The sequence below is a fragment of the Miniopterus natalensis genome, chromosome 20, assembly GCF_054644295.1.
Source record: "Miniopterus natalensis isolate mMinNat1 chromosome 20, mMinNat1.hap1, whole genome shotgun sequence".
Lineage (NCBI taxonomy): Eukaryota > Metazoa > Chordata > Mammalia > Chiroptera > Miniopteridae > Miniopterus > Miniopterus natalensis.
In genome coordinates this window covers 1,169,572-1,186,163 of record NC_142100.1, presented here as the reverse complement: position 1 = coordinate 1,186,163, position 16,592 = coordinate 1,169,572, and the positions used below count along the sequence as shown (strand labels likewise).

General features: G+C 45.9%; 1 protein-coding gene across 1 annotated transcript in view; it reads right to left on the bottom strand.

Annotated features, from left to right (window-relative positions):
* SORL1 (sortilin related receptor 1) overlaps positions 1–16,592 on the bottom strand; it is a 164,969-nt gene that overhangs the window by 113,942 nt on the left and 34,435 nt on the right. The window contains exon 6 of the mRNA XM_087828527.1: positions 15,086–15,266. Coding sequence (XP_087684653.1) covers positions 15,086–15,266 — 181 coding nt within the window. The remainder of the gene's footprint in view (positions 1–15,085; positions 15,267–16,592) is intronic.

The window sequence follows — 16,592 nt, the reverse complement described above, 5'->3', positions numbered from 1 at the left end:
CTCCACCTGAAACACAAGACAGGGACTGCAGCTGCAAATAGCCGGACAGCCCGGGCCGTGCGCCTCCCCCTCGCCCAGGCCTGTCGCTGACTCTGGACGCTCCCTGGATGTGTCAGGCGAGGCGGACCACACGGCGCCACGAGAGCTGGGGCTTGGGGAGGGTACGGAGGCTGCCGAAGCTTCAGCAGAGCCGGAAGAGAAAAGGAGAGGGCACTGCGATGGGGCTGCAGAGGCAGGCGGGCAGGGCCCGGAGCCCGAGGCCAGCACAGGGCGAGGCCAGCCCACCACGCACGCAGAGCACACGCTTTTCCCCACCCTGTTCCTACTTCCGGATTAAAGGACACTTGAGTCACAAGGCTTTAATTTGTACCAAGAATTGAGGGAATTTTCATTGATTCAATTTTTCAGTCTTTTAATACTTCTCATTAAGGTATTTTGCTAGAGTCTGTTTTCTTTGGGGTAGAGGGCTCCACATGACAGTGGCCCCATCACATTGCATTTTACAGGCAGTAAACCATGGCTGGAATCTGGAAACGTGTAAAATGCTTCATCAAGAGGAAATCACTACATCTCTCTAGCTCTCAGTTTATCTGCAAAATGAGACGCTGATTTAGATTACGGCTTCTCTCTGGATGGGCTGAAATGGCCCAGGAACCCTGTAAACATATACACAAACTTTTTGTGCAGATGCACTCATTCATTTTGCTAAGGGGGATCATTAGTTAAGTGTTCGTAATGACTACCGCTGGGAGGCCTGAGAATTGAGAATGTATACCAAGGCCAGTCTTACCCCACAAACACAACTCAGAATATAAAGGTCAGAAGAACCTAAAACAAATCTATCCCACTCTCTTCAAGGAGAGTTTTCAGATTCACTCATGATGTATTCTCAAAGAGTTATTTTACTGCCACTAAAAGAAATATTAACAACTATGGCACACTACTGATTGTAAGATGTATTATAAGGGCCTGACACTTCTCCTTAATGAGCCATGGGTTTTTGTTGTTGTTGAGTTCTTTATAACTCATGGACAGCATTCAACAGGACAGGCAGGTATAAGTGTACTCAGAAGTTCTGCTCCCTGCTCTCCACGCTAAAAGACTGGGGTTCTCCAGCTGATGGCTGCTGGGGCGCAGGGTGTAAAAGACTGGGTGAAATGGTGAAGGGGTTAAGATGTGCAGACTAGTAGTTACCAAACAGTCACAGGGATGTAAAGTACAGCAGAGGGAAGATCGTCAACAATACTGAAATAACTGTGGGGGCCAGGCAGGCACTGGAAATACCAGGGGGTCACTCTGTGAATCAAACCATCATCGAACCACTATGCTGTACACCTGACACCTGAAACTCATATAAAATAATACAAAATGTTGCCCTGGCCAGTGTGGCCCAGGGGTGAGGGCACTGGCCCGCACACTGAAGGGTCTAGGATCCGATTCTTGGTCAAGGACACATACCTGGGTCGCAGGTTCACTCCCTGCCCCTGGTGGGACGTACGTGTGGACAACCAGTCGCTGTCTCTCACATCAATGTCTCTCCCTCTCCCTCCCCCTCCCTCCCTTCTACTCTCTCTGAAAAGCAATGGAGAAAATATCCTCTAAGAGGATTAACGAAAAATAATAATAATAAAAATAATAATATTGAATGTCAACTGTAATAGAAAAATACAACTAAAAAAAAGACTAGGATTCTCTTCCTTTTGTGCAACTACACGCGGTCATATGACTAAGTGCTAATTAACGGGAGTGGTGTGCGTTCGTTTCTCAGAAGGCTGCTGGAAGGGACTGAATCAGAAGGAAATGGTCCTGTTTTGGCCCTTCTGACTTTATTTCCCAAACTCCAATAAAGATTCGAAGGTTAGGACAGATGCCTTGGACCACTAGGGAACCTTGAGAATGGAAATCATTAGTTAGGATGGCAGAACACAAAGACAGAGGCACAGGTCCCCAATAACACCAAGACAGCACAGCCCCAGATGGCCTACACCTGGGCAGCCCTGATTAGTTAAGCCACTTTTATTTCTAGTCTGTTACCTGTGGCCTAACACAATGTCAAACTGATACAAGCAATTTTATTTTTCACATATAAACGAAATCATGATAGAAATATTGCTGTGCAACTCAACTTTTTTCATTAACAGACTATCTAACTGTCCTATAATTTAACTTTTTTCATTAACAGTGCATCTAAGACATTTTCATTTAACAGCTACTGATGGGTATTTGAGTTATTTCCAGACGCACTCTTCAATGAACATACTTGTATACACTACCTCTTTCAGAACTCAAGGATATTTGCAGTTTTCAAGATAGTTTAAATGACCTTCCTGAAAGGCACACCAATTAATACCAGCACACATACCTTCACCCACAGTTAGGAATCACTAAAACATTTTAATTTACAAGCCAATAGTATAGGGTCTAGAATTTCTGACAGTTTTTTTTCCATTTGGTATCTTCATTTCTGATGAATAAAAATAAATTAAGTACCTGAATAATCTGAATTTCAGAAACTGCATTTACACTTCTGTTTGACATTATGTCAATAGCAAAAAGAAATGAGAGATCAAGGAGAAAAAAGCAGAAAGAAACCAAATAAATGACACATACTGTCAAGCAAAGACCAAAGGCTGTCTCAGTGAGCTAATGAACTGAAAGTTTCTCAGAGAAGTCTGCTGGGAGAAAGGATCCAAGGCATGCAGTCGACAGACACAGGAGGGCAGAACCACTGGGCTGGGGCCTCCACTACCACCTTCTCCTTTGAAGCAGTAACAAAGTTTCAGCAAAACATCATCATTCACATTAATGTTGCTTGTATTTAAGTATGTATAGACATAATACTATATCTGGAATTTGCATAAAATATTCCAGGAAAAAGTAATAGTGGGTAGACAGCTGGAAAAAGATTAGCAAATGTAGATGATATTGAGGCTGAATGAGGGCACATGGGGGGCCACATCACTACAAACTGTTCTTTAAAGTAGATTTTAAAATGCCCATAATAAAAATTTACAAAGTTATTATTAATTGGAAGCACATCCAGAATGGCAGAGCAAGGAGCTCTGAAAATTCACTCATCTGTAACAGCAACAAGAACATTTGACAAAAATCCTCAAACTCAACACTTTCATAGTTTTGAATATTAAACAAAGGCTTGCAAAACCCACAGAGCACTATGCGAGAACAAAGACTGAAGTGAGCAAGCACAGCCAACTTTGGATGTTTTCACTGGCCCTAGTCCCATCCCCTCCTCTCTAGCTCTCAAGCCCTGGAACCCACAGCTTGACAGCCACAATAGGGTGAAGAGTAGCAGCCTTGCAGCCACCAGCACAGCAGGTTTGGAGCACGCAAAATGCCCCACAGCCAGAGGGCTGTCACAGCTCGATCTCCGTGGTGGCGAACTTGAAGGCTGCCTTCTCAGCTTTATGTAACCTGACTTAGCTCACTGTACAAATACATCTACCGCTGGGGCATTTGTGGAAAACAGCGACAACTAACAAATGTCTCACATTCCAACTGCTGGAGCAGCATGACCATGTTGGAGCTAATAAGAGGCTAACTCAAAAGCATAAAAGGAGAAACTGGGGAAGAGATATCCATGAGAGGCTTCAATAAGCTCTGAAATATTCCAGGAAATCTACCTTTGGTTCTAGGTGACACACAGAGCTATGAGTATGCTCAGGAAAGAACCACAAGGGGCCTAATTTCTCCTCTCTGGCTAATGACTTTGAGGCTCCCCACAAGCAGGAAGCAAAGGCCAAAGCAGAGCTGTGGACACACTGAAGGCATTGCATCCTCAGAGGCCCTTAGCGAAGGCGCCAGACTTACTGTCTCAAAGCATTTGAGGAAATCTCTGTTCAATCATTACTCAAATGCTAAGTTTAATTATCAAATACTTCAGTAGCCATACACAATGAAGAATACAAACTTTACAAAATTAGTGCAGAAAACTCACAAGACAAAACAAACAAAGGCAACCACAATAACAATAACAAAAAGCAACAACAAAATTCTCTGGAAGAGGTATCTTGATATGAGAAGCTGCTATTATTTAAAATGTCTGGTTTAAACAATGAAAACATGACAAGAGAAGCAAACAGCGCACACACACACACACACACACACAATCAAAATAAACTATTCATGACAAAGGCCAAATACTGGACTTAAAAAATTTAAAATCCCCTATGACAAATATGTTGAAAAAACTAAGGAAACCATGACTCAAGAATTAAAGGGGAGAAACAAGACGGCGACACAGGTACAGCTGCACCCACCGCCTCCCACAACCACATCAAAATTACAACGAAAACACAGAACCACCATCATCAGAACCTCCTGAAATCTGGCTGAACAGAAGCCCTAGAACCAAGGAGCTGAAGAAGCACTGAGAGCTGTAGGAGGGGCGGAGACGTGGGTGGATCAGGGCTGAATCAGGGCTGAATCGCAGAGACTCGGCCGCGGGCCCACACCCAGTGCCACGCGGTAAACCCAGAAGGGAATCTCGGCGGTGGGAGTTTCCCGGAGGAGTGAGGGGTCCCAGTCCCACAGCAGGCCTCCAGCCCAGGGCTCCAGGCCGGGAAGAGACATCCCCACAACTTCGGGCAGTGAAACCAGCGGGGACTGTGGCTGAGGGTCCCGGAGGCTGCGGGAGCCCCAGTAGCTCCTCTCAAAGGGCTCGCGCACGGACTCACTTGGACGCTCCCTCTGAGCCCAGCGCGGGCAGCAGCCTGAAAGGACCTGGGACACTCGGGGAGGAACTAACCTGCCTGAAATCCGGGTGAGAGGTGGAGGGGCAGCTTCCTCCCAAGCAGAAGGGCTGGCAGAGGCCGTGGCTCCTGTGGTGAGTCCTCCCCGCACAGCCGGCAGGCAGGCGCCATATTTGAATCACCAGCACCTGACTCACACCTTTGGCCCCGCCCCGTGATTCCCGGAGGCCCCGCCCCCCCACCTGCAGCTCATCCAGGCCATTTCCAGGGGCTTTTTAATGCAAGTGGCCTCTTGAGCCTCATGCTTAGGACTTTCCTAAAATCTCTCAAGCAAGCAGCAGTGGGCCCCATACAGCTTGATAAGTGGCCCCAGGCCTGGCACTAGCGGCAGCTGCATTGGTTCATAGCTTGGCCTCTCCTGGGCACCTCCAAGCCCAGCACAAGTAGCAGCCAACTACAGTTTGCTGTGTAGCTCATGCTGGGTGGCCCTGGGCAAGACACTGGCAGAGGCTGACTTTGCACCTCCAGGGAGGCCCCAGAGACAGTGCACCTGGTGCTCAGACTCGACCACGCTGGATTACAACCCTACCACATCCACAAGTGACACACTCAAGGGGCACACTTGGTAAACACCAAAGCTCCACTGAAGTAAATCCTGATCCATAAGGGTGTCTCCAGCACAGCAGCTCTTTGGCTGTAGTTGCAGCTGGTCCTCACAGCCAATTGGCAGGGGGGTCAATTCTTCCCAGTGATGCCAACAGCAACCAAGGCTCAACTACAACAGGACAGTGCACACAGCCCACACAGGGGAGTACCCAGAAGGCCCAGCTCAGGTGACTGGGGAGGCTGAGCCACTGGACCCTACAAGACACCTACCACACAAAGGCACTCTACAAATTCCAGGAGACAGAGCAGCTCTACCTAATACACAGAAACAAACACCTGGAAGCAGCCAAAATGTGGAGGCAAAGAAACATGCCACAAAGGAAAGAACAGAAGAAATCTCTAGAAGAGGAACCAAATGAAATAGATCCAAGCAAGCTAACAGATAGAGAGTTCAGAATAATGGTTGTAAGGGTGTTTAAGCAGACTGTTAAGGAAATAACTGAGAAAACTGATAACATAATAAAGTACCAATTGAAATGAAGGCTACATGAACTGAAATGAATAATAATTTACATGAAATCAACAGTAGAGTAGAGGACACTGAGAATCAAATCAGCAATTTGGAACATGAGGAAACAAAAAACACCCATCCAGAAGAGCAAAAAGAAAAAGGAATCCAGAAATATGAAAATAGTATAAGGAGCCTCTGGGACAACTTCAAGAGGCCCAACATTCATATTATTGGGGTGCCAGAAGGGGAAGAAAGAGAGCAAGGAATTGAAAACCTATTTGAAAAAATAATTACAGAAAACTTTCCCTACCTGGGGAAAGAAATAGACTTACAAGTCCAGGAAGCAAAGAGGGTCCCAAACAAGAGGAACCCAAAGAGCCCCGCAGCAAGACACATCATAATTAAAATGCCAAAGGTTAAAGACAAAGAGAGAATCTTAAAAGCAGCAAGAGAAGAGCAGTTAGTTACCTACAAGGGAGCATCCATACGACTGTCAGCTGATTTCTCAACAGAAACTTTGCAGGCCAGAAGGGAGTGGCAAGAAATATTCAAAGTGATGAAAAACATGGAACTACAACCAAGATTGCTCTATCCAGCAAAGCTATCATTTAAAATTGAAGGTCAGATAAAGAGCTTCTCAGACAAGGAAAAGCTAAAGGAGTTCATCACCACCAGACCAGCACTACAGGAAAAGTTGAAGGATCTTCTTTAAGAAGAAGCTAATGAACAAAAGAATCTGATGAACTAAATAGATCCAGAGACATTGACGCATGCAACAGACGATCATATTTCAGAGGAAAGAGGGAAAGGGGGTGGAGGGTGGGAAGAGATTAACCAAAGAAGTTATATGCATAACCCATGGACACAGTCAATAATGGGGTGAAGGCCTGGGAAGGGGGTGGGAGGGAAGTGGAGGGGATCAATTGGGGGGGAAAATGGGATACCTTTAATACTCTCAACGATAAAGATAAATTTAAAAAGTAAAAAAAAAAAAAAGAATTAAAGGAAAACATGAGAACACTGTGTCACCAGATAGAGAAAATCAATAAAAAAATACACTATTTTTTAAAAAAACTAGAAATTCTTGAATTGAAAAGTATAACTCAAAAGAAAAATTCACTGAAGGGGCTCAACAAGATCTCTGAACTAGCAGAAAAAAGAAGCAATTTTATGAACACATTAATTCTGCCCCAGCTGGCACTCCTCAGTGGTCGGAGCATCGTCCTGTGCCCTGGAGGTGGAGGGCTCGATCCCAGTCAAGGGCACATACCGGGTTGCAGGTTCCATCCCCAACCCCCCGGCCGGGACATGTATGGGAGGCAACCCACCGATGTCTCTCTCTCACATCAATGTTTCTCTCTCTCTCCCCCTCCTCCCTCCCTTCCACTCTCCCTAAAAATCAATGGAAAAAATACCCTCAGGGGAGGAGTAAACACACAGACAGAAACACATTAACTCTGAAGGTCCAGCTACAGCACAGGTGAACCTTGAAAACATTACGCTTCCACAGAAAGCAGTCACAAAAAGTCACATAGCACACGATTCTCTAAATGTCTTGAATAGGCAAATCCACCAGGCAGACACGAGAGCTGAGGCTGACAGGGTCTGGGGAGAGCGGAGAATGAGTAGCACGCTAACGGATGTGGAGTCTGTCTTGCTGGTGATGAAAATGTTCTGGAATTAGGGTGTGATGAGCAACACACAACCCTGTGAATATACTACAAAGCAGTAAACTGCACACTTTAAAAGGGTGAATTTTATGGTACATAAGTTATATCTCAATACAATTATTATAAAAATTAATTTTAAATTTATTGGTTTTATAGTTTTATTTTTAATCTTTAAATATGTTTGGGTTTTATAATTGTAGAGTTATAAGTGGTATCTAGCTTTATGTTCACATATATTTAAGTAATATCATAAATAAAACAGCTTGTCAAGCCTGGCCCCGTGGCTGAGTTGGTTGGAGCATCATCCCATGCACCAAAAGGTTGTGGGTTTGATTCCCCGTTAGGGCACATACCTAGGCTGTGGGTGTGATCCCCAGTCAGGGTGTGCATAGGAGACAACTGATCAATGTTGCTCTCTCACACTGATGCTTCTTTCTCTCTCTCTCTCTCTCTCTCCCCTCCTCCCTCTCTAAAGTCAGTGGAAGCGTGTCCTTAGGTGAGGATTTTAAAATATAAAATAGTCAACAGTTGGTTCTGGTCAGTTATCCTAAAATTTACAACTCAATTGTGGTTAGCTAGCTTCTCAGGTAGAAGCCTACAATACTGAGGGAATTACTAAGTTTTTCTGTTCCTCTATCAACATGAAACTTGAAGAGGCAAGATGGCTGGAGTCTAGGGAAGTTCCCTCCGCTTGCTCCCACCACCAGATCAGACTTGCGGCTAAACCGCAAAACATCCAACTTGAAAAACCAGCTGCAAAATAGCTGATCTGAAATACTGTGAGCAGGAAGTGTGGAGAGGAGACAGGAGAAGACTCGGAGTGGGTGAGCCACATCCACAGCTGCACAGCACAGCTGGGAAGGTGCAGCAGCACAGCCCCTGCCCTTGCGAGCCCGGGGTCTCAGCCCCATGCAGGGATCCCAAAATCAGAGCAAGAGAAGGGTAGGGGAGCCCACGGAGCATCAGGCAGGAGGACTCACTGGTGATCTGGCCCACCTGGGGGAATCAGACTGCACTATCCCAGGCAAAAAGCGAGTGCTGGGCTACACCTCCAGCCTGGAAGCTCGCCCAAGGGGGTCTGTGAGAGGGACCACATGGCAGAAATCCAGACTGGCCGAAGGGTCTGAGCAGTCACTCAGCTGTGCATCTGAGGGGACGCTTATTCTCCAAAAGCAGTTTGGGCAGAAAGCAGGACGCGGGCCAATAAGACTGCCCTGGGAGAGAGACACTACACCCCCACCTCAAGTAAAGAGGCGGCGCCCCTCACCCACCTGCGGCCCAGCTCTGGGATGGAAATCTGCACCCGTGCACCTTGGCCTGGTGGGGTCCTGGGCACAAGCCCCAGGAGTAGAGAAGCCCTGGGAGTAGAGAGTAGAGCGCGAAGCAGGGCTGGGGGTTGTTTCTGGGTTTCCTTTTTCATCCCCTCCTCCTTGGGGTGGTGACAAGGGTTGGACAGTGACCCAGGCAGAGCTGAGACATTGGACAGATAGGACTTGCCACCCCTCCCACAAGATACAGGCACCGCCCTCAATGCGAGCCAGGTGGAGCCATCCTGCCAGGGAGCAGACAGCACTCAGGGCCCAGCTTCGTGGGGAGGGAGCGCAGCTGACTGAGGTGCAGGCGGGAGGCCAGGCAGCCCAGCCTCCGGGCTAAGGAGGCCTGGCCATCTCCCCGGGGCTCTGCCCGCAGGGCTTCATCGGGCTGCCCAGGGCCAGGCAGGGCAGCGACTCTCAGGGGCCTGCACCAGAGAGCTGTGGGATCCGGCATCAACATCTGGCAAAACCCGACAAGCCCCACAAACAGCAGGTCCAAAGGGTGTTGTTTTCTTTTGTTTGATTTGATTTTTTTTTTCTTCTTTTTTCATATTCTCTCATTGTTCTCTTGCATTTTAGTCTCTGTTCCCTCATTCTTTACTTTTTAAATATTTATTTTTAATTCAATATTTTTCTTTTATTTATTTTCCCATTTTCCTTTTCCAGTCTATATTTTATCTTAATACTATTAACTTCTACAGTTACTGTTATTTCCCTCATTCTCTCTCTCCCATTTTTCATACGTACCCTGTTCTGACATCTTCCTTCTTTTCATAGTCTCCTTTCCGTCTGTCTGTTCCTTCCTTCTTTTTCTCTAATTCTTTTGGTTTCGTGTCTTCTACTATTCTCTCTGTGTGTTAGGTTTGTTTGTTTTTTAGTCCTTCTGTTGTGGTGATTGTTTTATTACTGTTGTTGTTTTCATGTTGTTTTCAGTTTGGCCTGCTTTTGTCTTGCTTTGTTCTGTCAGCACCTGTATGACAGCTGGCACCACCTGGTCTGGGTTGAGACTCACAGTCAACAAGCCTGAGGGCTGAGCCCACCCACGAACAGGACAACAGCAATCAAAACCCAAATTCAACAGGAGAGCCCACATAACCCACACAAGGGTCATTCCTAGAGCACCCAGCTCAGGAGATCAAGGAGACTACACCACTGGGTCCCACAAGAAACCCACCCACCAAGACTGGGAGGCACAGCAGTCTTCTCTGCCACATAGAAACAAAGAAACAGGAAAAATGGAGAAACAAAGAAACAGACCAAAATGAAAGAACAGAAGGAATCTCCAGAAAAAGAGCTAAATAAAATGGAGGCAAGCAATTTATCAGATACAGAGTTCAAAGTAATGGTTATAAGGATGCTCAAGTAACTTAGTGAGAACCACAAGCATCTTAATGTGAACTACAAGAACCATAGTGGGAACTACATCAGCATGAAAAAAGATATAGAAACCATGAATAAGAACCGATCAGAAATGAAGAATGACATAGGTGAAGTAAAGAATACCCTGGGAGGAATCAACAGGAGATTAGAAGAAGCTGAGGACTGAATCAGCAAATTAGAAGACAAGATAGAAAAAAATCACTCAAAGCAGCAAAAAGAAAAAATACTTAAAAAGCATTAGGGCACCTAAGGGGACTGTGGGACACCATGAAACGGAGCAACATCCACATCAAAAGGATTCAAGAGGGAGAAGAAAGCGAGCAAAGGATAGAGAACCTGGTTGAAGAAATAGCGACAGAAAACTTCCCTGACCTGGTGAAGGGAAAAGTCACACAAGTTCAGGAAACACAGAGTCCCAAAGTGAACCCAAAGAGAACCACAGCAAGACACATCATAATTAAAATGACAAAGGTTAAAGACAAAGAAAGAATTTTAGGGGCAGCAAGACAGAGACATTCAGTTACCTACAAGGGAGCTCCCATAAGGCTGTCAGCTGATTTTCAACGAAACTACTATAGGTATCACCTCACACCTGCAAGAATGGCTACCATCAATAAATCAACAAACAGTAAGTGCTGGAGAGGATGTGGAGAAATTAGTGGTTGGTCAAAATAGTGAAAGCACAAATGAGTTCTCTAGGGAGATCGGTAGCACACAAGGTATCTGAATTGGCCATAATATCCTAAAGGTATGCCCTGGCATAAACAGAACATAACAATTTAGGGACATCTGTAACCTCAACTATCAAGGATAACGCCTAAGACATGTCAAGCTCTTGCACTAGAGGATTCAGGTTGCCTGATGCAACTGAAAGGGTAACAGAATCCTGCCTCTAAAAGGGTTGGCAAACTTTTTTCTGTAAAGGTCCACATAGAAATATTTCAAACGTTCTGGGCCATCCTGCCTTTAAGCAACTATTCACTTCTGCCACTATAACATGAAAGCAGTAATAATGCATAACCAAATGTGCACAGCTGTTTCAATGAATACTGACAAAAACAAGTGTAGACCATAGTTGGCCAATCCCTCCTCTAGGACACCGTGTCTGCATCATGCATTGTGTGGCTGCACCATCTGTAAGAACAGGGAGGAAACTCCACAGAAACCCACACGCTGGGTACTTGCTTAGCGATAAACATCTGTGCAAGAATTGTCTAGGTCTGGCTTTCATGACAGGTAGGCAGTAAAGCTGTTGAGAAGCGGCTCAACTTCACCTCCCTCTAGCTTTCTAGCAACGATTCTTATGCACCAGGAGGAACCTCACAGCTGCATATCAAGTTAAACTGATGCCAGTTTGCAGAGATGCTTCACTGCTGTTTTAATGGCCCTATCACTATGATGTGGATTATTAAGACAAGTGAGCTTTATGTCAAAAAAAAAAAAGGAATAAAAATTAGGTTAAAATAAGTCAAAGGGCACCAGAAAGCTTTGAGGACTGGGATACATGCTGCAGCCCAGAACCCAGATGGCTGTTCCCTCATGTCCTAAAAACTAACTTGCAAAGAATTGTAATCATGGGTTATGCATAAGTTCTTTGATTAATCTCTCTCCACCCACACCCCCACCCCCACCCCCACACCCCCTCTGAGATTCCTCAGTCTGTTCCGTGCTTCTGTTTCTGCACCTATTTTGTTCATCAGTTTATTTTATTCATTATATTCCACATGTAAGTGAGATCATGTGATGCTTGTCTTTCGCTGACAATGGTATGGGGAAGACGGCAGGGGGGTGGCTGGTGCAGGGTGGAACAGATCAATGGGGGGGGAAAGGGACTATCTGTAATACTTTCAACTTTACTTTCAATAAAGATAAATAAAACAAACAAACAAAAGGAATCGTTTTGCTTGCTTTTAGAAGAAAGCAAAAGAGATAATGGCCCAACACCAATTTTCTGTGGTTTTGAAATTAGGTCCTTGACTTTCCTAATTTGATTTGAATCCATTTAACATTAAAGTCATTTGGATTTCTCTAAACCCAGGCAGCTTGCGTGCTAGGCATACCTCAGGTAAGGACTTGCACTTGCAGGCCTTAACGCTCCCACTACTGGGTTATCCATCCAAGACCAATACTGTTTATCTTTGTGATGTGCAGTCTAACTTGTAACGAAAAGGAGGAAAACACCCACTTTATCCACTGCCAGTTGTGTTTCTTCTCACCTACCCATTGAGAAATGTTCCTTTGATAATATAATTGACTATTAGACGCTTCTACATATAGGAAACCTCATGTAAGAGTTTCTCAAATTTTGAAGATTCTTAGGCAACCTGGAGATGCTCAGGGAAAAAATTCATCTGGGCCCTGCAACCTGCCTGTGTAACAAAGTGCCTGCACGACGCCGCCACAGGTGTTCCTAAGACCACAGTCTGAGAAACACTTCCAGGTGCTGGCCAGCTCATCGTAGGGTCTGGTGGCCCGTCTATGTGAAGGAAGAAGCCAACACATAACTACAATTCTACCACCAATACCATATAAAGTAAACCACTCAGAGAGTTGAGAGTTGACTGTAGAAATAGCAATAATTTAATAAGCTCCCAACCTCCCCGAAATCTACTAGCCTATCCTTTCTAAATCAGGTGGGCAAACATGGCATTCCTTTAACTCTCCTGTACATCTGCTGTGTGTTAAGCATGTGCGAGATACTGGGTACTGTATTGGTGATGCTCAAAGCAGACACAGCCCCTGATCTAACCGCCGACCAGGGATGATGAGAACTCACCACCGGCACTCTACATATAGAGCAGACATGCTTGTTAGATCAAAATGGAGGGCACAGAACACTCCAGCTGGGATTTAACTTAGACTCTGGGGTGTGAGATCTAGAAATAATGGAGCCCGGCCGGGCGTGGCTCGGCGGCTGAGCGTAGACCTAGGATCCAGGCGATCGGGGTTCGATTCCCAGTCAGGGCACATGCCCAGGTTGTGGGCTCGATCAATGACTCTCTCATCATTGATGTCTCTATCTCTCTCTCCCCCTCTCCCTTCCTCTCTATGAAATCAATAAAGATATATTTTAAAAAAAAAAAGAAAGAAATAATGGAGTTAACAGTAATGTACAACAGCTGTCCACATCAGCCAGGACAGGACAAATCTGGGAATCAACCACTGTGCCTTAAAATTAAGAAATTAAAATCGAGCCAACTGGCTGGGTAGCATACAACCATGGCACATACAATGAATGCATAAATAAGGGGAACAACAAATTGCTCGCTCTCTCTCTCTCTCTCTCTTTCCCCCTCCCTCCCCTTCTCTCTCTCACTTAAAAAAATAAATTAAAATCATACCAAAAATTTAGACCCAAGAAACTAAAACAGAAAAGACCTATGAACACTGAAGGACTGGAGGAAGCACTGAAACTCAAGGCTGCCCAACTGGATGTCATAAGGTACTAGTCCTCAGGGCTGATTTCTCACCTCTGAGTTCCCACCACACCCTGCCCCAGGAAGCTCAAGGATGCTGTGTTCTTAGGCTGCCACGGGGCGTGTGTGTGAGTGTGAGTGTGAAAGAAAAAAAGGCTGACAGGCAAGGCAGGAAGGGAATGATCCAGAGGGTGACTCAAGGCAAACAGACTGAGAAAAGAAAACCTGTCAGAGTTTAGTGGTTTAAAAAAACCAAAACAGCCCGGACGGCATGGCTGCCATGTCCGACGCCACTGAGCTGATGACCTAGGACCTAGGACCGAGGACCCAGGAGATCATGGTTCAGTTCCTGGTCGGGGCACATGCTGGGTTGCAGGCTAGATCCCCAGTCAGGGGCGTGCAGGAGGCAGCCGATCAATGACTCTCATCATTGATGTTTCAACTCTCTCTCTCCCTCTCCCTTCCTCTCTCTGAAATCAATAAGATATATTTTTAAAAAAACATTTCCCAAGATATGTAGTGGGAGCCCCTCTTGCCTTTAGCCACCCACATCTTCTCTCCTCATTCCAACCTTACTCCCTGATTTCCCTGCTGGGTGTCTTCTCTATACCCAGAATCCCAAGGGGATTGACCTGCTTCTGTATGGCCAGCTGCCAATCCTATAAATGAGAACCTGGAGGAAAATACTGCATCTCATGTTGTCCCTGAGGTCAACAGTGATAGAAAGCAGAGCAACCTCCCAGTTTCCAGAGGCCTTCAGCACAGCCTGGGGCCACGGAGCCAACGGCTATCATTAAGAAAGTGAGCCTATTGCCCCCCCAGGATAGCAGTCCAGTCTGCTCTTGGCTGGGCCTGTTTTCTCCTTTACACAGTGCAGTTTAGTTGCAACTTACAACTTGATACAGTTGCAAGGCAAGTCCTATTAAATAATCAAGCTCTGTTAGAGGAGCAGGCTCTCCATTTCAGCATCTGGCTCCAACCCATCAAATCAAGAGGAAAATTTTCCCAAAGGCTGTGAGTTAAGCTACTTACTGACAGCTGGAAGCTTAATTACTGCTTTTCTTAGAGCACTAACTCTCACTAGCCACTGACTACACATTCTATTAGCCATGTAAATTACATGGGTCGGAAATTCCCAAAGAAATTAGCCTAAATTGAAAGGAAATCAGGCAGTGGAATTAAAGAAAAATGCCACTGAGCTCTACCCCTCCCTTCTGAGTTCTTTTCATTGGGATTTCAAAGAAATATGTGTTTGTCAAGGATGCATGGAAAACAACCAAATCCCTAGAGCTTCTCCACTCCTCCACCTCCCAGACCCTTCCAAGCCCTCTGGGATGTTCATCTGCCCAGCACCGTGCAGTCAAGCTCCCCAGACAACGCAATCCGGGCCCTGCTGTGCGAACTCATCTGTGTGATCACAGAAGCCAAACCTCAGAAAAGAAATGCCAAATTAGTTTACTCCTGAGCACCATCAACTTACCACCACCTTTGTAGCAAACATGTACTTGTCCCGCAGCTGAAAGTCCCTCACTTCCTCAAGGACCACTTCCTGCTTCTCCCAGGACTGGAAGAAGTCAGTACTTCGGAAAACTGTGGAGTAACCAGAGGGTTCGTGCCGTTCAATGTAGATGGTGTTTGGCTTGTCATAAGGATCAATTCCCCTGAAAGAAAAAAATAGTTGTCATCATCATTTCCAAGTTTAATCATGGAGGCGTGGAAGCTCTGCCATGCAGACAGGCATCTAGGCCGAGGGCCACCAGACTGGAAAGGCTAGGTGCTGTAAACGTCTCGCTTTGGTTGCTCCTCAGCTCAGTGCATCCTGGGTTTCCACTCGAAGCAAGCTCTGACCATGCTTGAGCAGAGTGGAAAGAAACAGTGAAAGTTGGAGAATTTTAGAATCCGTAAGTCCAGCTTGACACTGTCAGCACGTTTCTGGCCCCGAGTTGCGGACCTTGGAAGAATGAAGGAGAGTTTCCCAGGACGCTGTGTTCTTAGGACAGCTCAAGAGGAAACCACACGAGGAACCAGTGAGACTTACCTTTGTAATGGACCCTTTCCTCCTCCTGTCTGCTCTGGGCTGTTGATACCAGCAATCTGTGCAACCAGAATGCACCCAGAGCAAATGCATGTCCAGCGATCTCCCTCACAAACTCCTGGGCACACTCATGCCCTTCAGGAGGCTCATTTCTCCCGCCATGCCCCCGCCGCTCTGCAGCCTCCGCAGGCGTGCCCTGGCCACACTCTCTGGTGCGCACTTCTAAATCTTACCTTCTGGGGCAAGTTCAAGCCCCCCTCTTCCAGGAAGCCTTCCCCTAATGCTCTCTTCCCTCTCTCGACACTGGCAACATACCTCCATAGCACTCAATCTCAAGCCTTTTTAATGACTTTTATATGAGTTTCAAACAAAGGTAGGAAACTGCTTTGGTAGGATGGAGTCTGAATCAGTCTCCTTTACACAGAAATGCTTCTTATTCTACACTGAAAACACTGTTACAATGTATTACGTTGCTCATCACACTGCGTCTGCCTGAGCTTCCCAGAGAGCACAGACGCCTTTAAATTCCATGTCTTAGGTTTATTTTTACCCTATAGGGTTCCTTCCTGAATTCATCCTTCCTGCACTGGATCTATGAACCATAATTACAGAGATTATTCCAAACTGGGAACAGTAGAGGGATGAGATCAAACTACCTTGGAGAAGAATCTCTGAACTGTTGTCCCCCAAATACAGCCCAAACAGCAGCCAAGGGGAAAACTAATCTGCCCCAGGCTCCTACGGCTCACAAGAGCACCAAGGCAGACCTTCAGCAAGCAGGAAAAATAACTGGAAAAACCAAGAAGAGGGTGAGGAAAGGCCGAAGGGCTCACTTACACAACTGTCTTTGTAGAGTTCCATCACCCCCACATCAGCTCTAGGGATAATGAAGGTTATGACATAAAATTCCTTCCAGATCACTGTCAAGAGCATATTCTAAGGAAAAAAGAAT